This window comes from Mobula hypostoma, chromosome 3 (genome assembly GCF_963921235.1).
Source record: "Mobula hypostoma chromosome 3, sMobHyp1.1, whole genome shotgun sequence".
Lineage (NCBI taxonomy): Eukaryota > Metazoa > Chordata > Chondrichthyes > Myliobatiformes > Myliobatidae > Mobula > Mobula hypostoma.
The window spans coordinates 169,322,839-169,345,739 of record NC_086099.1 but is presented as its reverse complement, the minus strand read 5'-3'; the positions used below and the strand labels follow the sequence as shown (position 1 = coordinate 169,345,739).

Here is a 22,901-nt window from a genome sequence, read left to right as displayed (position 1 = left end):
CACTCTCATCCTCACAGGGAGAAACCTGCTGGGCAAGCTCAAGGACTCTTGCTTTGATTTTGTATTATATGAAGTATGTCTCTCTAGAATGGAGATTCAGACTACACGCTGTTAGATAGTTTTTAATCAAACCTACGGGTTTGTGATATGCTCAGCCAATGTTTTTATCAAACCTACATCTATGTGGTCTGTTCAGCCAATTATCTATAAAAATTTAGCAATTTTCACCATTCTTGAAAAATTGTAAAACATTTTAAAAGTAAACGCTTACAAATCCAAGAAAACAAATAATGCTGGAATAACTCAGCAGGTCAGGTAACATCTGTAGAAAGAGAACCAGATTACTTTACCAACATTTTTTTCTTTTAATTTAGATTTGCAGCATCTGCAGATTTTTTTGATTGTTGTTGCTTCTGAATGTAAATTGCTCTGAAATTGTTGTCTTTAGATTGCCTCAAACAGGTGATCGTGAATTTGCATCCCGTTTTATAACCTCCCCTGTTTTCATTCATCAATAAATAAGCTGTAAATTCACTTTTGCCTGTTGTGTTACTTCATGAGAGCAAGTTATTTGTAATTCATATTAATGAAAATTGTTAACATAATTGGCTTTGCTCATTCCTACTTGTTAAGGGACTATTATTGATTTAAAAACCTATATTAGATATAAACTTTACTCAGCATTCATAAATTCCTAAAAAAACATTTTTAAGGACAAAGTTGGATTTGAAATCCCAGCAAGAACTAGTGAAGTTCCATTTGTCAGTGATAGTCTTACAGCCAAGAAACTCGACAAAACAGTACAGGACAGAAACAGGACCTTCAGTAATTACGTCTGTGCCAAGCAGAATGCTAAATTATACTAAATCTCTTGTCTGTAGATGATGAATATCCTCCACTCCTGTACATTCATATGTTCATCTAAGAAGAGCTTGGCTGCTTTTGGGTCTTTTTGGTGGGCGGCAATCATCACGAGAGGCCATTTGTTGGTGACACAGTGGGACGTACAAGAAAAAGAGCTTGGATTCTTTTGGGACTTTTCAGCAGGCTTTTCATTTTCTTGTGGGCATACTCAATAAATCCATAATAGAATAATAACCATAATAGAATCAATGAAAAACTGCACCAACTTTGGCATTCAACCAGTGTGCAAAAAACAGCAAGCTGTGCAAATACAAAAAGAAAGGAATAATAATAATAAATAAATAAATAAGCAATAAGTATTGAGAATATGATTGGATTCATTCAGGGTCATTCTGATGCAAGCAAAAACTGCTGGAGGAACTCAGTGGATTGAATGGCATCTATTGGAGGCAAAGGAGTTGTTGTTATTTCAGATTGTGACCTCGAAGCAGGCGTGAGCGAGTGGAAGGAAGATAACCAGTATAAAGAGATGAGAGGAAGGGGACGTGATGGGCTGGTAGGTAAAAGGTAGAATCAGGTGAAGTGGGGAATGAGATACGGGTGGAGAAGGGGAAGGTAGACACTGGAGACTGAAGATATTAAATGTATGATCTCACATCAGCCCTCTCTGACTTAAAATCGTCCACCTGTAATATTAAGTCAGCATTTCTCTTTCTACAGATGCTGTCTCATCTGTTGGGTTAAGCATTGCCAATGTTCTTTTTTACTTTGCATTTCACGTTGCCAGCACCTGCTGTGTTCTGTTTCTCACAGTTCCATCACTGTCTGTTTAATCTCTTTTTTTGTTCTCCCTCCTCTAGATAGATTAGTTGTCAGTAACCCCTTTCGTTTCTATCAGTCAGTGTTGTAATGTGAGCATTATTAAAAGTAAGTTAATACTAATTAGGATAATGGGGGGTTCTACTTCTGTTCTTTTTACTTCTGGCGAGCTTTGCATATAGCGTACCTGCCATGCTGTACGGGTTGTGAAAGCCTCTGTATATACATAACGGTTTTGAAGTTTGAGATAAAGTTGTTTCTTTTGCATGAAGTTGTCGAGTGTGCCTTTTTCAAGGTAGAAGTTAACAGTCAGCATTATCCATCTTCTCTTGATCACAAACATTCTGCTTTATTCTGCCCACAACTTAAAACATGCCTGTTTTCTAAATTTTCCTAGTTATAATGAAAAGCATCAACCTGAACTGTTAACTCTATTTTTTCTCTCCACAGATGCTGCCTGACCCGCTGAACATTTCCAATATGTTTTTGTTTAATTTCCTTTTCCATATTGCTCTGTGATAGGTGCACTTATCAGTTTAAACTTTTGCTCGATTTCTGATAGCTTAGGGATCTTCACGAGAATTCCGTTCCCCTAGTTATTTCCATGCCAGTAGTCTGCTCATTTCTGATCATTTTGTGAGTGCTCTTCAGCATCTAAACATCCAGATCCCTTTTAGTACAAAATCTTGATTCTTTTAATTCTGAAATATAAGGCTTCACTCAGGAACCTTAACAAATGCCAGATGATGTGGCTTCACTCTTAATCCTCTGTACTCGTCAATTTTTTTTTGCTCTGTCTGTAAATAGAATTCACAAAAATTGCCTCCAAGCATTTTAGTTTCTTCTTTGATTCTAAAGATCTTTATTACTTTAATAAGCAAAATATATTGAAGTCCAGGGACCTCTGAGACAAACATTCTTTCACCATTGTCTAGCCGGAATCTCAGAGAACTCTTCAAAAAATACAACATTTTTACAGAGTTCAAATGGATAGAAATGAGGGGAGGCTTCTTAATGTATATGCTGTCTGTAAATAGGGTTCCCAGTCTTATTATACATTTAGGACTGGAATGAGAAGAAACAGCTTCACACAAGGAAGGTGAATCCTTAGTATCCACTACACTGGTTGTGTGTGAAGGCTTAGTTGTTGAAATTATTGAAAACAGAGACTGATGGATCTATGGATATTTAAAAGCAGGCAGAAAAATGGTGTTTGGCAGGAAAAAGGAGACCAGCCATAATACATAATATGTGCCTAAAATGGGCTTTAGGACTTGATTGGCTCATGTTCCTATTTTTCAAGATCTTATGTTCTGTGTAAGACCTCATCTTCAACTGCAACCGTGGCATGGTTCAGCAGCAAAGAATGACAAACACTCCCAAAAGTTTAGTGCTTTACATACAAGACAGCACAGCTGCCAGTTGCAAGGTTATTTATTTTGAAGCTATTGGTGCAGGCGAGTTTTGAGTGGATATTGGTGGATCTGGCCTACACGTTGTGTTCTCACCCTGCAGCAGTATGGTTGCAAATGCCCTGCCTACCACTCCCCGAGGTGGACTGGATTGCCAGCAGTCCCTCAGCCACAGCCAGTGGAAACCACAGCTTCACCAACAGAGCATCCTAATGGACATTTGATCAGAGAAATTCAGAAAGAGTTGGAAAATATATTAAAAATAAATTATCAAAATATTGAATTCCCACACAGCTTATGTAATTCATCAAAGCATTCACATTAATTATATCAATGTAAAAGAAAAATACTTTCACCTACTATTTTAGTTCAGGCTGGTATTCCTATTTCAGTACTGGGTCTTCTAGGCTGGTTAAAGCTGAGAGTGAGATACAAAACATATCCAGCCCCTCAGGTTTGACCATGGTGGACTCAGTGGTAAGTCCAGGGAAGTTGGAAGGTCAGATAAAGTTGTATATGACCCTCCAAGCACATTTAATACACAGACATTTAATACCTTCATTAATACATATTTAATCATCCCATTTCTATCCAGACAAACGCTGTAAGAATAGTGTATCTTTTAATGATGCTTTCTCTGAGGTCCAGATCCTAGAGAATAGTGAAAGAATGTTTGCCTAAGATGTACTTTAGAGAATTTTATTCATTAAGGTATTAAAGATGTCTAGCTTTAAGCATGTTTAATGCATACATATTAAACACCTGCATATTCCAGACTTCCGCAGCTGCACAATGTATGCAGTGTGCATGTGTGGAAGTCTGGAAAGTCCTGATGTTAGTAATCAGCCAGCTTACAGTGATACACAGACAGGCAGCTAGACAACCCAGACTGCTACATTGTTGCAAAGCAGACAGGCCACCTGAATCAACACACACAAAATGCTGGAGGAACTCAGCAGGCCAGGCATCATCTATGGAAAAGGGTAAACAGTCGACGTTTCGGGCCGAGAACCTTCATCAGGACACAGCTCTTTTCCGTAGATGCTGCCTGACCTGCTGAGTTCCTCCAGCATTTTGTGTGTTGCTTGGATTTCCAGCATCTGCCGATTTTCCCTTGTTTGCGATTGGACCATTTGAATTTCCCGTCCAATAAAAACACCATTTGAACACACACCCAGAAGCAATACTCTCTGTAAACTTCAAGGAACACTACAAATAAACAGCATGTTTTGATGTCACACCTGTCATCCCAATTAAGTCCACCTTAGGATGGTGAGAATAATTGAAGTATAGAACAGACATTTTTGCTGTCTAATTAGGCAAAGGGTGGTTAAACCTCCCTGACAGATTCATATAACTTTCATCTGAAATGGACTGATCAGGAATAGAAGGGAAAATAAAGGTGCCTGTTGTTGCCCCGCCCATCATCTGTTACCTTCTGCATACTGTTGCTATCTGTTTTGAGCCATACTCCCATGATTGTAGAATGGAGTTTCATAATTTATTAGTCTTCTCATTAAAATTGCAATCACTTCTCATTTACAGAGCTTTGCAGGTAAATAATTTTAAAATCTGTTTCAGGTACGATCAGATGGAAATTTTCACTTGGTAATTTGACATGAATCAAAACCTTTCTAAATTTGCAATCAACTTTCAAGAACAGTTACAATGATGATAAATTGGTGTGACAGGACATCCACCCAATGTTATTGGTTTTCTGAGTACGCTCTTTATTGTGTATATGAATGTGGTTCTGCTTTTAGGCAATGCAGGGCACTTAGTCAGATCCTTAATTTAGTTTCAAGAAATATTATTCTAGTTGTCAAACTGTAACTAGATGTTTTAAATATAACACCAGCAAAGATTTTTTACTTTACGAAACCTAAAGTGCCTGAAGATATTATATTCACACATAGAAACCTCACATACTCCCAGTAATGGTACCGGAGGATTGGAGGGAGGCGAATGTTGTCCCCTTGTTCATAAAAGGTAGTAGGGATAGTCTGGGTAATTATAGACCAGTGAGCCTTACGTCTGTGGTAGGAAAGCTGTTGGAAAAGATTCTTAGAGATAGGACCTATGGGCATTTAGAGAATCACAGTCTGATCAGGGACAGTCAGCACAGCTTTGTGAAGGGCAGATCGTGTCTAATAAGCCTGATAGAGTTCTTTAAGGAGGTGACCAGGCATATAGATGAGGGTAGTGCAGTGGATGTGATCTACATGGATTTTAGTAAGGAATTTGACAAGGTTCCACATGGTAGGCTTATTCAGAAAGTCAGAAGGCATGGGATCCAGGGAAGTTTGGTCAGGTGGATTCAGAATTGGCTTGCCTGCAGAAGGCAGAGGGTCGTGGTGGAGGGAGTATATTCGGAATGGAGGGTTGTGACTAGCAGTGTCCCACAAGGATCTGTTCTGGGACCTCCACTTTTCCTGATTTTTATTAATGACCTGGATGTGGGGGTAGAAGGGTGAGTTGGCAAGTTTGCAGACGACACAAAGGTCGGTGGTGTTGTAGATAGTGTAGAGGATTGTCGAAGATTGCAGACAGACATTGATAGGATGCAGAAGTGGGCTGAAAAGTGGCAGATGGAGTTCAACCTGGAGAAGTGTGAGGTGGTACACTTTGGAAGGACAAACTCCAAGGCAGAGTACAAAGTAAATGGCAGGATACTTGGTAGTGTGGAGGAGCAGAGGGATCTGGGGGTACATGTCCACAGATCCCTGAAAGTTGCCTCACAGGTAGATAGAGTAGTTAAGAAAGCTTATGGGGTGTTAGCTTTCATAAGTCGAGGGATAGAGCTTAAGAGTTGCGAGGTAATGATGCAGCTCTATAAAACTCTGGTTAGGCCACACTTGGAGTACTGTGTCCAGTTCTGGTCGCCTCACTATAGGAAGGATGTGGAAGCATTGGAAAGGGTACAGAGGAGATTTACCAGGATGCTGCCTGGTTTAGATAGTATACATTATGATCAGAGATTAAGGGAGCTAGGGCTTTACTCTTTGGAGAGAAGGAGGATGAGAGGAGACATGATAGAGGTGTACAAGATATTAAAAGGAATAGATAGAGTGGATAGCCAGCGCCTCTTCCCCAGGGCACCACTGCTCAATACAAGAGGACATGGCTTTACGGTAAGGGGTGGGAAGTTCAAGGGGGATATCAGAGGAAGGTTTTTTACTCAGAGAGTGGTTGGTGCGTGGAATGCACTGCCTGAGTCAGTGGTGGAGGCAGATACATTAGTGAAGTTTAAGAATCTACTAGACAGGTATTTTGAGGAATTTAATGTGGGGGTTTATATGGGAGGCAGGGTTTGAGGGTCGGCACAACATTGTGGACCGAAGGGCCTGTAAAGTGCTGTACTATTCTATGTTCTATGTAAATCTGAGGCAATGTTTAGAGAAAGAATATTATGTTGTTCACTTTCACTCTACATTGATATATTAGCAACTGCAAACCTATAGCTTTTGTATCTTTGGGTCACTTTATGGTATCAGTATTGATAGGTTTTGATAAGTGATTTTACAGGATTTTTTGCTTTAGTAAAGTAATGTCTTACATCTAAAGCAACATGCATAAAATGCTGGAGGAACTCAGCGGGCCAGGCAGCATCTATGGAAATGAATACAGTTGACATTTCAGGCTGAGGCCCTTCAGCAGGACTGGAGAAAAAAAAAGAGGTAGAGTTAAAAGGTGGGGGAGTGGGGAGAGGAGGGAGAAGCACAAGGTGATAGGTGAAACCAGGAGAGGGAAGGATGAAGTAAAGAGCTGCGACGTTGATTGGTGAAAGAGATACAGGGCAGGAAAAGGGGGAGTCTGGTGGGAGAGGACAGAAGGCCATGGAAAAAAGAAAAGAGGAGGGGGCAAGAGCATCACAGGGAGGCAATGGGCAGGCAAGGAGATAAGGTGAGGGAGGGAAAAGGGGATGGGCAAGGTCGGGAGGGGGAGCTGGGCTCATCACGACAGTGGAGGGAGGAGGCCATGTATAGACATACTGTATTGGACTGAGAATAGGAAGTGGAATTAAAATGGGTGGCCACTGGGAGATCCTGCTTGTTCTGGCAGTCGAAGCATAGGTGTAGGTCTAAAGTCTTTGTTTTGGATTGTCTATTCATTGAATCAGCTGGACAGCTAAAACTGTACGTTTTACTATGTTGACATGTAAGCAGAAACATATATGGATTAGACAATGAGAGAGATAACAGATGTGTTCACCACAAAATATATAATAGGGAAGTTGCCTTTCTGACACAGAGGCATCGAGATCATCATATACAAGACATAATCAGGTTGAGCAATACACTAACCAAAAATGGCAAAAGGGTATCTCCTTGTTCATGTTTGAAAAACAAATGCAATGCAACATGTGCAGCAAAGTTGAATTGCATGAAGGATCAAATGTTAAGGGAGCAGTAATGAACTAAAGGCAACGAAAGGAAACAACTTGGGAAGTACAAAGAAGGGAATACAAGGTGTAAAGGGCAGCTAGCACATTGCTTTCGTGCCAGCTGTAAGATCAGTCTTGAATTCCCATGTGGGTTTCCTATAACGCTCCGGTTTCATCCCTCATTCCAAAGGTGTATGGTTAGGGTTAGTAAGTTGTGTGCAAGCTATATTGGCACTGGAACCATGGCAAAACCTGCAGCCTGTCCTGCACATCCTCGACGAAAACAACGCATTTCACTGCATGTCTCAGTGCTTATGTGACAAATGAACCTATCTTTAATCTCTAGATTCAATACCTTAAGACTCAGTGCATCCATTGTGAAGTGCAGCTCCTTAAACTATGAAGTTAACCAGCAACACTGAGGGCTAAGGAGATAGAACAGATTAATGATGATGTAAAAGCTGCCTTTATGGCGCTGCAGAGAACTGCTAGAGAAGAAAGTAATTTGAGGGTAATCAAACTCAGTATGGAAGAAGAAAAAGAGCATTAGTGGCTAAATTGGAAAGCCAAAGAGACATAATGTGAGCAATGATTCTTAGAAGGGGAGGAATGAGAGATGCACATGATGCAGGCTAGAATTCTCAAGTGAGGATTGCTCAGCATAAAGTAGAAGAGTAACATAGAAACATAGAAAACCTACAGCACAATACAGGCCCCTCAGCCCACAAAGCTGAGCCGAACATGTCCTTTCCTGAAAAATTACCTAGGGTTACTCACAGCCCTCTATTTTTCTAAGCTCCATGTGCCTGTCCAGGAGTCTCTTAAAAGACCTTATCGTATCCGCCTCCACCACCGTCGCCGGTAGCCCATTCCACGTACTCACCACTCTCTGCGGAAAAAACTTACCCCGATATCTCCTCTGTACCTACTTCCAAGGACCTTAAAACTGTGCCCTCTTGTGCTAGCCATTTCAGCCCTGGGAAAAAGCCTCTGACTATACATTCGATCAATGCCTCTCATCATCTTATATACCTCTATCAGGTCTCCTCTCATCCTCCGTTGCTCCAAGGTAAAAAGGTCGAATTCACTCAACCTATTCTCATAAGGCATACTGCCCAATCCAGGCAACATCCTTGTAATCTCCTCTGCACCATTTCTATGGTTTCCACATCCTTCCTATAGTGAGGTGACCAGAACTGAGCACAGTACTCCAAGTGGGGTCTGACCAGGGTCCTGCATAGCTGCAACATTACCTCTCAGCTCTTAAACTTAATCCCACGATTGATGAAGGCCAATGCACCATATGCTTTCTTAACCACAGAGTCAACCTGTGCAGCAGCTTTGAGTGTCTTATGGACTCAGACCCCAAGATCCCTCTGATCCTTCACACTGCCAAGAGTCTTACCATTGCTACTATATTCTGTCATCATATTTGACCTACCAAAATGAACCACCTCACACTTATCTGGGTTGAACTCCATCTGCCACTTCTCAGCCCTGTTTTGCGTCCTATCAAAGTCCCGCTGTAACCTCTGACAGCCCTCCACAATATCCACAACACCCCCAACCTTTGTGTCATCAGCAAATTTACTAACCCATCCCTCCGGTTACTCAGGTAAGGTCATTTATAAAAATTACGAGGAGCAGGGGTCCCAGAACAGATCCCTGAGGCTCACCATTGGTCACCAACCATGCAGAACATGTCCTTACCTGAGTATGGGAACTTGTGGAGGGGTTGACCACTCTGAAGAGAGAGAGAGTGACTCCTGCTTGAGAGGCATTACAGAGATAAGGATAGTGCAGAAATTATACGTCTCAATCGGGGGAAATTGGATTTTAATAATATTAGACAAGATCTGTCAAATGTCAACTGGGAGTGCTACTTGCAGATAAATTTACATTTGGAAAGTTAAAAATCTTTTAAAAGTGAAATAATGGAAGTTCATGGCCATACAAGTGAAGCTTAAATGGAAATCCAGGGAACTTTGTATATGAATAGACTTTGAGGATTTGGTACAGAAAACAGAAACAAAACCATATGGTAGGTATGAAGCACTGAAGACAGGGCAGGTCCTCCAGGAGTATAAAGAGTTCAGGGGTGCTTAGAAAAGAAATTAGGGAGGGAAGAAGGTGTTGCAAAATATTACAGAGAGATAAATTTAAGAATTATCCCAAAAGCATTTTATAAATATATTAAGAGCAGCAGGGTAACAAGGGAAAAGCTAGGGCCCTTTAGGGTACAAAAGGATAATCTGTGTATGGAATCAAAAAATGTGGTTGAGGTCTTAAAGGAATAAGACCATAAGAGAAATGGCAAACAGAATTAGGCCATATGGTTCATCAAGTCTGCTCCACCATTTCATCATGGCTGATCCATTTTCCCTCTGAAACCTTTTCTCATGCATTCTCCCCATAACATTTCATACCCTGACCATTCTAGAACCTATCAACCTCTGCCTTAAATACATCAAATGACCTGGACTCCACAGCTACCAATATCAACATATTATATAGATGTAACACCCTCTGCCTAAAGAAGTTCCTCCACATCTCCATTCTAAATGGACTTTACTCTTTTCTGAGGCTGTGCCCTAGGCTGGGTTCTAGACTCCACTACTACTGGAAACATCCTCTCCCTATCCACTCCATCTGGCTTTTCATCATTCGATAGGTATCAATAAGATCACCCCTCATTCTTCTAAATTCCTGCGAGTATAGGACCAGAGCCATCAAACATTCTCATACAACAAACCTTTTATTCCTGGAATCATTCTTGTTAACCTTCTTTGAATCCACTCCATCCTTCCTAAGATAAGGAGCCTAAAACTGCTCGCAATACTCCAAGTAAGGCTTCACCAGTACCATATGAAGTCCTGCTTGTTTAGAAAATAATCTATGCTTTTGTTTCTTCTAGCAAAGTGTATGAACAAACACCTCTGGACACATCTGCCACTTCTTTGCCCATTCTCCTAATTTGTCTAAGTCTTTCTGCAGCACCCTTATTTCTTCAATACCACTTGCCCCTCCACCTATCTTTGTATTGTCTGCAAACTTGGCCACAAAGCCATCAATTCTATCATCCAAATCATTTCCATATAACATAAAAAGAAGCGGTCACATCACCGCCCATTGTTGAACACCACTAGTCTCTGGCAACTAACCGGAAAAGGCTCCATTTATTCTCATTCTTTGCCTCCTGTCAATCAGCCTATCTTCTATCCATGCTAGTATCTTTCCTGTAATACTATGGGCTCTTATCTTGTTAAGCAGTTTCATGCGCGGCACCTTGTCAAAAGCCTTCTGAAAATCCAAGTACACTGCATCCACCAATTCTCCTTTATCTTTCCTACTTGTTATTTCCTCAAAGCATTCCAGCAGATTTGTCAGACAGGGATTTTCCCTTAAGGAAACCATGCTGACTTTGGCCTATTTTATCATGTTCCTCCACACAGACATTTTTAATCTCTCCCTCTCCCAGTGTAGAGTGCCCTCCTGCTTCAAATTATCTACTATTGTCACTGTACCAAAAAAGACCATGGTAACATACCTGAACGACTGGTGTCCTGTCGCACTCACCTCAATAATAAGCAAATGGTTTGAGAGGCTGTTCAAGGATTACACCTACAGCTTGCTACCACCCAAACTGGAACCCCGTACAATTCACCTACCAACACAATCGATTGATAGATGACGCAATAGTCACTGCTCTACATACCGTCCTTACACATCTGGAGAAGAAGGATGCTTATGTGAGAATGCTGTTCTTGGACTACAGTTCAGCATTCAACACCATAGTTCAATCCAGGCTCGACAAGAATATCAGAGACCTCGGCCTTGACCCTGCCTTGTGCAGCTGGATCCTGGATTTCCTGTCAGATGATCACCTGCAGGTTGTAAGAGTGGGCTCCCTCACCTCCAACCCTCTGACTCTCAAAACAGGAGTCCCTCAGGGCTGTATACTGAGTCCCCTCCTTTACTCCCTGTATACCCGTGACTGTGTCGCCACCCACAGCACCAATCTGCTAATTAAATTTGCTGACGACACTACATTGATTGGCTTTATTTCAAACAATAAAGAGTTGGCCTACAGGGAAGGAGTCATTTCTCTGACATGGTGGTGTCAAGAAAACAACCTCTCCATCAATGTCACAAAAACAAAGGAGCTGGTTGTGGATTACAGGAGGAATGGAGACAGGCTAACCTCTATTGACATCAATGGATCTGGGGCTGAGAGGGTAAGCAGCTTCAAGTTCCTTGGCATCCACTTCACCGAGGATCTCACATGATCTGTACGCACCAGCTGTGTGGTGAAAAAGGCACAACAGCGCCTCTTTCACTTCAGATGGTTGAGGAAGTTGGTATGGGCCCCCAAAATCCTAATAACTTTCTACAGGGGCACAATTGAAAGCATCCTGACTGGGTGCTTTACTGCCTGGTATGGGAACTGTACCTCTCTTAATCTCTCAGGATTCTGCAGAGAGTGGTGCGGACAGCCCAGCACATCTGCAGTTGTGAATTTCCCATGATTCAGGATATTTTCAAGGACATGTGTGTAAAAAAGGGCCCATAGGATCATTAGGAACCGAAGTCACCCCAACCACAATCTATTCCAGCTGCTACCATCCGAGAAGTGGTACCGCAGCATAAAAGCCAGGACCAACAGGCTCCGGGACAGCTTCTTCCATCAGGCCATCAGACTGATGAACTCACGCTGATTTGAGTGTACTCTATATTACATTGACTGTTCCATTTATTATAAAGCATTATAAATTACTATGATTGTACATTGCACATTTAGATGGAGACGTAATGTAAAGATTTTTACTCCTCATGTATGTGAAGGATGTAAGAAATAAAGTCAATTCAATTCAAGTACCCTGAGACCTCATCCTTAAAAATTGACTCCAAAATCTTCTCAACCACTGAGCTCAGGATTACTGGCTATAATTTCCTTACTTCTGCGCCCCCCCCCCTTCTTGAAAGTGGAGTAACATTTGCAATTTTCCAGTACTCTGAAAAAATGCCAGAATCTAGTAATGCTTAAAAGATCATTACACTTCAGCAGTCTCTTCAGCTACCTCTTACAGAACCCTGGGCTGTAACCCATCTCCCCAAGCACCTTCTCTTTAGTAATGGCAATTGAACTCACTTTTGACACTCAAAAGGATGCAAAATATTTACTTAGTTCATCTGCCATTTCCTTGTTCCACATTACTACCTCTCCAGTGTTATTTTCCAGCAATCTGATATCTATTCTCGTCTCTTTTATGCTTTATATTTCTGAAAAATGTTTTGGTATCCTCTTTGATATCATTGGCTAGCTTACCTCCATATTTAATCTTTTTCCTCCTTATGGCTTTTTTGATTTGAAAGAGTCTCAATCCTCTACTTCCCACTATTTTTTCTACTATTATATGCTCTTTCTTTTGTTTTTATTTTGTTTTGACTTCCCTTGTCAGCCATGGTTGCATCATCCTGCCTTTAGAATACTGTTAGTCCTGACGAAGGGTCTCGGCCTGAAACGTCGACTGCGCCTCTTCCTATAGATGCTGCCTGGCCTGCTGCGTTCACCAGCAACTTTGATGTATGTTGCTTGAATTTCCAGCATCTGCAGAATTCCTGTTGTTTGCGTTTAGAATACTTCTTCTTCTTTGGGATTTAACTATCCTGCACCTTCCAAATTTCACCCAGACACTCCAGTCATTGCTGTTCTGCTGTCTTCCATGCTAGTGTCCCCTTCCAATCAACTTCTGCCAGCTTCTCTCTCATGCCTCTGTAATTCCCTTTATTCCACTGTAAGACTGATACATCTGTCTTTAGTTTCTCCCTTTCAATACTTTCATTTGCAGTCTCTAAAGAGAAATACATTGTAGGTGGAAATTTTATCTGGAATGGTGAAATTCTAGAGCACGTTAACATTTGAAAAAGAGGAGGAATTAAATGTTTCATAGGGCATAAGGTGGCTCCTATAGGAGGCAATTGTCTCTTGTTTATAAAATTTATAATCAGGTTATTTACACAGATGCATTTATAATCAATAAGACACGTTGATCAGGGATAGTTATTTTAGGTTCATAAAAAGTAGATCATTCTTGATTAGTTTATTCAAGACATTCATTGAACTAACTATGTAGATGGAAAAAAATGTAAAACTTTTGTGGATAGAGCTAAGAAACCGCATGGTCAAAAACATCTTGATGGGGGTTTAATACAGGTCTCTGAATAGTAGCCACAATGTGTGGTACAAATTACTACAGGAGATAGAACAGGCATGTAAGAAACGCAATGTTATGGTTGTTCTGCGGATAGACTTGGAAGATCTGATTGGTACTGGATCTTGAGAGAAGGAATTTATAGAATACCTCTGAGGTTTGTTTAAAACAGCTTGTGGCACAAGGGAAAATTCCGTTCTGGATCTCGTGTTGTGCAATGAACCAAATTTGATTAGGGAGCTTAAGGTAAAGTAAGCCTTAGGAGATAGTGATCATAACATTATAGAATTATCCTTGTAATCTGAAAAAGAGAAGCTAAAATCATATGCTTCAGTATTACAGATGAGTAAAGGTAGCTACAGAGACATGACAGAGACATGGGAGGGGTCGAAATATCAACTTTATTTCATTCAGCAGGGATGACAGTGGGACAGTAATAGCAGGAGTTTCTGAGAGAAATCCAGAAGGTGCAGTATCATTTCATTCCAAAGAAGAAGTATACTAAAGGGTGGATGAGGCAATCATGTCTGACAAGAGAACTCAAAGACAGCACCAATGAAAAATAGAGGTCATGCAATATGGCAAAAACTAGCAGGAAGCTAGAAAACTAGAGAGCTTTTAAAATCCAAAAAAATGATTGAAAGTTAGTAAGTTTGCAGATGACATGAAGGTTGGTGGCGTTGTGGAAAGTGTAGGAGGTTGTTTTAAGTTACCATGGGATGTTGATAGGATGCAGAGATTGGCTAAGTGGTGGTAGATAGCATTCAATCCAGAAAAGTGTGAAGTGTTTCACTTTGTATGGTCAAAATTGAAGCCAGAGTACAGAGTTAATGGCAGTGTGGAGGAACAGAGGGATCCTGGACTCCAAGTCCATAGATTCTCTCAAAATTGTTGCACAAGTTGATAGGGTTGTCAAGAAGGCAGATAGTGTGCTATCCTTCCTTAGTCAGGGGATTGAGTTCAAGAGCCGTGAGGTAATTTTGCAAGTCTATAAATCTCTGCTTAGAACATTCTGGTCAGTTCTGGTAATCTCATTATCGGAAGGATCTGGAAGCTTTAGAGATGGTGCAGAGGAAATTTACCAGGGTGTTGCCTGAATTAAAGAGCGTGTCCCACAAGGATAGGTTGAGTGAGCTAGGGCTTTTCTTTTTAAAGTAAAGGAGGATGAGTAGTGACTTGATAAAAGTGTATAAGACAATAAGAGGTATAGGCCTTGCCTTTCTCCCAAGGCCATAATAGCTAATTCGAGAGGACATAATTTTAGCAAATGCTGGAGTAATTCAGCAGGTCAGGCAGCATCTATGGAATGAAATAAAGTTGATATTTTGGGCCGAGACCCTTCATCTTTCTGAAGGTGCTGTCTGACCTGCTGAGCTCCTCCAGCATTTTGTTTGTGTTGCTCAGGATTTCCAGTACCTGCAGAATCTCTTGTGTTTATGATTTTCAGGTGATTGAAGAAAAGTATAGGGAGATGTCAGAAGTAGATTTTTTACACAGAGATTGCAGGCTGTCAGGGGTGGTGATAGAGACAGATACATTACAAACATTTAAGAGACTTTTAGATATGCACATGGATGAAAGAAAAATGGAGGATTATATGGGAAGGAAGTGCTAGATTCAAGTAGGTTAAAAGGTCTGCAAACCATAGAGGGCCATATTGCCTGTACTGTGCTGAACTGTTCTATGTTCTATGTTAATGTATCTAAAAAACAACAAGGAGAGAAAAGACGAAATATGAAAGTTAGCTTTAAATATCTCCACCAGGCCCCAACATTTAATACGTGTGATATCCTGTAAATATTAAAGTGCTATACTTACAGGACTTTCAAGAGTTATAGGAGTTTGTAAACTGTTAAGTACTATTTTGAGTGATACTGAAAGTGAGATGGAGAGCGAGGGAATGAGTGATGAGTGAGAAATCTGTTTTCTGCTTGTTAAACGTGCCGGGGAAAGGAGTGGTCCTTGTCGGGGGACTGTGGAGCTAGCCCTTCAAAAATAACTGAATGAACCTTTGAAGGTTCATAACTTTGAGGTGGGTGAGGTGCTTCCTGTAATTTGCATGACAAACAAATCAAAAACAACTGGTTGTTATCTCACAGATTAGTAACAAATGGAAGTAGTGAATTGCAATCATTAGTTTCCATTTTGTTCAGAGTAAGTCAAAAGGGGGAACTGTGACTGTGACAGTTAAACAATCCTGGAAGAACTACTTAGTTAGTCTTTCATTTTCCTAAACCTGGGCATAGGTGTGAAGTGAAGCATCTATCGCCTAACCATAATTGCCCTTGACCAGGCGTCAGTGAGCAGACTTCTTCATCTGCTGCAGTCACACTGGTGAAGGTACTTCCCGTATCTCTGTGGAAAGAGGATGGAGATACAGGATGTGGATCCAGTGATGTCAAAAGTGCAGCAATATACTTCCACGCCAAAAGGTTGCACAAACTGGGGGGAATTTGCAGGAGATGGTGTTCCCTTGAACCTGAAGCACTGGCTAGGTAGTAGAGGCGCAGACTTGGCAGATGCTGTCAGATACTGCAAGTGCCATGCATTTTTGTAAGTGGTACACACTGTAGCCAACATGGAAGAGGGAATGAATATTTAGGATGAAGGATGCAATGTTGCTTAATGGCAGGAAATAAAGGAGATAAGTTTATGAGTATTTTTGTAACTGAGCAATCTATAGAAGTTAGCAGTACTCAGTATTAGATACCTTGTCCTTTGTAAAATATTTAGTGGAATTGTTAAGAAATTTTCAGGGGTTAAAGGTCATGTAAGTTGTTTTCCTTAATTAGCCGAAAGATAAGAAATTATACTGGAAAATACAACATCAATTTGATTGCAGCTTGAGTACTATTCGGTTCCAGCTTCCACGTTAGAGAAAGGGTATGATTCCACTGGAGAAGGAAGATTCATCAGTGTGTTCACAGCATTGGAAATATTTTAGTTTTGAGGAAGTACTGAATAGACTAGAGTTGTTTTCTTTAAACCAGATGAGACTGTGGGAAAATATAACCGAGGAGTTAAAAAACGTGTGATCTAGACTGAGTAGATAGCAAGGACCTATTATAATTAGCAGGTACATCAAACTCCAGAAGACCCAGATTTAGTAATTTGTAAAATGGTTAGAGGGAAAATGAGGAATGCATGTTTACACCCAGAGAGTAGCAGTGGCATGGAACTCAATCCTCGCGGGAATTGCTGGAGGCAGAATCCTCCTAGCCTTAAGGAACAGCAGGAAAGTAAAGCTAAGCCAAGAACAAATCAACAATAATCTCACTGAGTGGCAGAATAGGTGCAAAGCGTTATAGAGTATTTTTGGCTTATAATAAGACAAGGTTTGCTTACAATTTGCAGTGCAATTAATAGCTTGTTGTTAGAGTAAAGGGACAGGATATTTTATGTGCAAGCTCTCTACGTCTGGAGGGCATTTAATAAGGTTTGTATCCGTAATCTCTTTCTGATTTATTGTGAGGAACATTTATACCATCTGCAACTTTATATGGGCTAATGAGTTTATAGAGATTGTAAATAAAGCAACCTTGTATATATAAAGATGAGTCTCAAATCCTCTATTCCGCATGTCTGAAGCCAGAAACCTAGTGACTAACTCCATGTATATTAGATGTGGAAGGCTGACTTCCTGGATAGTCATGTACTCTCAAGTAAGGGGAAGCAACAGAAAGTTAAAATGGGGAATTTGTATTTCCTTGTTATCATTATTTTGGTATCCAGTGCTAAACATAAGAAACATTTTTAAATAAAAATTACATCATGCTGATGAAAATTGGACTAAAAATGAATAAGGGATAAACATTTTAAAACTTGAAATTTTTGGCAGGGCCTTAAATAACCAATTGCTGTACTTGCACCATTTCCAAAATGATCCCACCACCAAGCATATCTTTCCGTTTCCCCCCATTCCCCACCACTTTCCACTTCCTGGAGGGATTGCTCTCTGTGCGACTCCCTTGTCTTGTCCATTCGTCCTTCCCCACTGATCTCCCTCCTGGCACTTATCCTTGCAAGTGGAACAAGTGCTACACTTGCCCCTACACTTCCTCCCTCACTTCCATTCAGGGCCCAAACAGTCCTTCCAGGTGAGGTGACACTTCACCTGTGAGTCTGTTGGTGTCATTTACTGTGTCCAGTGCTCCTAGTGTGGCCCCTTGTATATCAGTGAGAGCCGATGTAGATTGGGAGACCACTTCACTGAGCACCTACACACCATCTGCCAGAAGAAGTGGGATCTACCAGTGACCACCCATTTTAATTCCACTTCCCATTCCCATTCTGATATGTCAATCCACGGCCTCCTCTACAGTCGCGATGAGGCCACACTCAGGTTGTAGGAACAACACCTTATATTCTGTCTGGGTAGCCTCCAAACCGATGGCATGAACATCAATTTTTCAAACTTCTGGTAATGCCCTCCCTCACCATTCCTCATCCCCTTTTCCTCTCACACATTATCTCCTTGCCTGTCTATAGCCTCCCTCTGATGTTCTTCCCTCTTTTTCTTTCTTCCATGGCTTTGTGTCTCTCCTATTAGATTCCCCCTTCTCCAGCCCTTTATCTCTCTAACCAACCAACTTCCCAGCTCTTTACTTCACCCTCCCAGCTTCCAGATTCACCCATCACCTTGTGTTCTCCCTCCCCTCCCTCCACCTTTTAAATCTACCTCTCATCTTTTTTTCTCCAGTCCTGCTGAAGGATATTGGCCTGAAAGATCGACTGTACTTTTTTCCATAGATGCTGCCAGGCCTGCCATGTTCCTCCAGCATTTTGAGTGTGTTGCTTGGATTTCCAGCATCTGCAAATTTTCTCTTGTTTGTAATTGTTCTGCTTGTAAATTTTTTGCCAACTTATTGTGCAAAATGTACTTACAAAATCACTTAGATTTAGAAAAGCTAGAAATGATTCTTGGTAACATTTTCTTATACTTGTAGATAAAAACAAACTACCATATATTCGTCCTTTAATGGTGTGATTACACAATTTAAGGCATTTTTCTAATTAAAGTAAATTAGGTGACTGGTAAAATAGATGGGTCAAACAAGCGTATTGCCTGTGTATAAAGATGTTCCTTATGTAATAAGAAATTTGTTCCTTTCTATAACTTTCAATGCAAAGAGTAAAATATATAAATTAAGAAAAATTACAGAAATGTCCAGTATTTGTAACCAATATCTATGAATGAGTTATACCTTGGACTGAGATCAGGAGAAGCAGATGCATTCAGTGTTGAGAGATGCAGCTTCAGACTTTTATCTTTTCCATTCTTGGCATTAATTAACTCATTATCATGCCTGCTTCTGATCATAACATTGCAGCCCCTGATGGGAGATCGGAAGTATATTGGGCCTGAGATAAGTGGCTGATTAATTCCAAGAGAACTGCTTGCATTCATGGCCTTGTTATAATTTGACGATCGATTATGGGATGTAAAATTGGCAGACACACGTGATAATGGGGTAGTCTCATCAACTTCTTCAACCTCTTCTTCATCTTCAACAATGGAAGCAAGTTTCTGTTTTAGACTGCCATTTCCATTGGACTCTGACTAAGTGTGAAAGAAAAGCATTCAGTTAAGGGTATCATTAGTTAATAGTCAGGAACTTGATAGTTCTTTTTTAACTAACTAGTAACTTAACATGATACTTAAATCATTTAAACAGAATGATAAATTAGATGGGGGCAAAATGAATTAGAGTCTTTTGCAGCCTTGGACTCAGAGACTAATGATATGCCTTTGAAATGTCACTTTGCAATATTGAGAAATACATCAAGCTTTTGGATACAGGTACACCCTCAAAATAGCAATGATATAAATAACCCAGTAATATGTTTAAGTAACGTTGTCCCTGGTATAAATATTGGCAAGCTTCTGGGAATCTTTTCTTTCTACCTGAGTGAGCAAATAGGTCAAGCATTTTGCCTCATGTTTAATATTTGGCAAAGTATTATGTTTCATCATCACTATTCAAGGTGACCTGAGGCTGTTAGAAGTAAGTTGTGAAATTAATAATAAAACAGAATAATATCGTGGATTCCAGTCAACTGGGACACATTGGGACCAGCACGTTTTGGCCAAATTAAAGCAGCTGACCTAATTAGCCAGTTTCATGGAAATAGTTTAAAAAGGTATAAAATGTCAAGCTACAATTTAACTGTAACTAATTATGTATTTAAATGAAATACTTAATTTAGAACACTATCAATACCGTACTATAAACACTACAAACCACTAGCTGGGTATTAGTTCCGAATAGTTATTGACGGAGGAATTCATTTAGTTTACGCTGCTGTGTTCTTTTGGTTGATTGTCAATGAACAAAATCAGCGCAATCACCTAGTGCGGATAATGGACTGCCTTCATTGCCTTCCTGCATGAAGTAGTGTCGAAAATCACAGCTTCTTAATTCGATATCCATCGGACCAAATGAATCACGCAACTGACTCTATTTAAAAATTATTGATTCCAAGCATAGTGTAGTGTCAAATGGACACACAAGTGCACGCAACTGAAACTAGTGAGAAACTGTTCAGTAATAGTTCCCTGTCCCAATTCAGTGGCAATGTCTCAAATAGTGAAGGGAATCCCGGCTATTTTCTCGATTAGTTTTTGTTCTTTAAGGATTCTCCCAAATGAGCGGCTGCCACAATTAACCAGATTCCACCTTATTTACATATAAAAGCATATTGCTTTAGATAGAATTGAGAATCCAAAATATGCATAACAGAATAAGTTATAAGGTGACAGCATACCTGGGATATTATGCAGGGTTTGTGGGACAACCTTGAAATCCCCTGTTAAAATAAAAGCAATTTTATGAAAAAGATATGCTTTCATACAATAGATCGTTCAGATTTGCAACATACTGTTTGAAAGGGTGATACTGTCAGACTAAATAGAACACTTCGAAAGGCAACAAGACATTACAAAACTGGACAGTCTTTTCAATCAAAGCTCAATTATAACAGACTCAGTGGCTTCCTTCTGAACTGAAAGATACCTTGATTTAATGAAATATTGGCAGGGATTCTGAGGGCAAATGCCAAAAAGTCTAGGACTTCTGCACATTCATAATCAAATATGTAAGTATCTGAATTACTTGACCATTGTCGTCAGATGATATTTCAAGTGTGCTGGCAATGGGTTTACTACAATGTTCAATATTTACAGAAAATCCTAGCAATTCTGCTGGATGATTGGCTCTTGGAGTCATAGAAAAGTACAGGTCCTTTGGCCCATCTAGTCCATGCTGAACCATTTAAACTAAATTGGATTCCGTGCTAAATTAGAAATTAACTTCTTCACTAATGAATTGGGTTATCAGCCAATACTTTGCTGTTCTCCGTGTTTCTGGAGTGGAACTTAGCTCCAAACTGTTTGGATTTAGAGCATCTACACGCACTACTATTATTGAGAGCTTGCTGAGGATGACAGTGTTTTGGTTATATTAATGGCACCATCGGGTGTAATTAAATGACAATGGTTTGAAACTATGTAGCTCACTAATCAGGCCAGATCCCTGACTAGTTTTGATGCCCCCACTACTTTCCTGATACAATGACATAAACATACAGCCCTTTAAATACTTCAAGGGCCAGGCAGCTTTCCTGCTTTTGCATCATAATTATTATTCTTGGAATAGGTAACTTTGGAGATCGATACTTTGGCACTGATGAACCATTCTGATTGGTATGAGAGTGATGAGGGGATGGACTACTAATGTACTGTATCCTCTGGGATTCCAAGCCACTTGAGAGGTCAATATGGCTATGAAAAGTTTGCAACTGCTCTGAAAACAACATTTGCATTATATATTTCAAAACAAGCAGAGCAGTTCTGTCAATTCAGATTGTCCTTTCAATTTAGATGTTTCAGTTGATCATTAATTGATCTTACTCTAAGCCAGAAACTATTTTAAGGTTAAGATCCAGAATTTTACTTCCAGAATTTGTATTTTACAACTGAACTGTCTGATTGTAAAGCACTTTGAACTAATTTGTTTGTATGAAAAGTGCTCTATAAAAATGTTGTTATTAATGTTATTATTAATCATCTCCTTAAAGTTGTTACAGCTGGGTTGGTAAATGGGACAAAGCTCACACTACCTATTAAATGCTTCCAATGTCATGCACCTCAAATAACCTCTGACAACCAAGTCCAGCTCCTGGCCTTCACATGTGGCTTAGCTACCAAGCCCAGCTATACCCACTCATGGGGAAGGCTTCGGGAGTAAACTCCGAGGGAAAGGTTCGGATTCAACTTTGAGCTCCATTCTGACTAGCAACTAGCGATGTTTCTGTATCAGTCTCTGCTGTTGCTTTGACTTCATCAGATGCATGGAGAGGAGGAGCTTACTACATGGGCAACAGCTTGCTCTCTATATTGTACTGCCTAGGCTTATGTATCTAGACAGCTAGGATGCAATATCCATGGTCAACACTGACCAATGTTGCTGTCAGATCAGAGAGGTTCATCTCCACTTTGCAGTCTGAGAAATACCGGGTCAAGAAATTTTGTACTAGTTATAAAAACAAAGGAATAGGCTGCCAGTTTATTTGATTTGAACTAACACTCCACATTCTTTGAAGGAGAAGATCAATCAGTTACTGTCTGGATATATTCTCTGTGGTCATAAAGAAAATAAATCTACAGAGGAATTTTTAGTCCATATGATCTTTTAGAATGGCTTGAATTGTGGGAGGAATTCTAGTTAACCAGAATCCACTGTATACAGTATGTAGAGACCTACTAAAGCGGGTACAACGCTCAACATCCTCGACCGATAGGGCAGGTGGCAGAAGTGTCTGTTGGCAAGTACTTTGGGTCCAGTGACAGATAATTCTATTAGTTTTAAAATTACCAGTTTACAGGTTAAAGTCCTGAACCGGGGCAGAGAAATTTTGGCACCATTATGTAGGATCTTGTAGAACTTGATTGGCTGAGACTGCTTGCAGTGAAAGGGGTTTCTGCAAAGTGGGGGCTTTTTACAAGTGTGATGTCAAGAGTTCAGGGCCTACATGTTCCTGTTAGTATGAAGGACAAAACTGGCAGGGTTTGGGAAACCTAGTTGGTATGAGATATTGAGATAGGAGGAATACACTGTGTAAGCAAGTGGGAACTAGTGAATCTCTTGACAGGAAGTGTAGGAGTGCACTAATGAGTAAAGTTTTGAAGGCAAAAAGGGGATATGAGAGGGA

General features: G+C 40.3%; 1 protein-coding gene across 1 annotated transcript in view; it reads right to left on the bottom strand.

Moving 5' to 3' along the window:
- Positions 1–22,901, bottom strand: part of kcnh8 (potassium voltage-gated channel, subfamily H (eag-related), member 8) — a 460,036-nt gene that overhangs the window by 30,999 nt on the left and 406,136 nt on the right. The window contains exons 12-13 of the mRNA XM_063042495.1: positions 20,457–20,498; positions 18,896–19,251 (exon numbers count right to left, since the gene is read on the bottom strand). Of these exons, the coding sequence (XP_062898565.1) occupies positions 18,896–19,251; positions 20,457–20,498 (398 nt within the window). The remainder of the gene's footprint in view (positions 1–18,895; positions 19,252–20,456; positions 20,499–22,901) is intronic.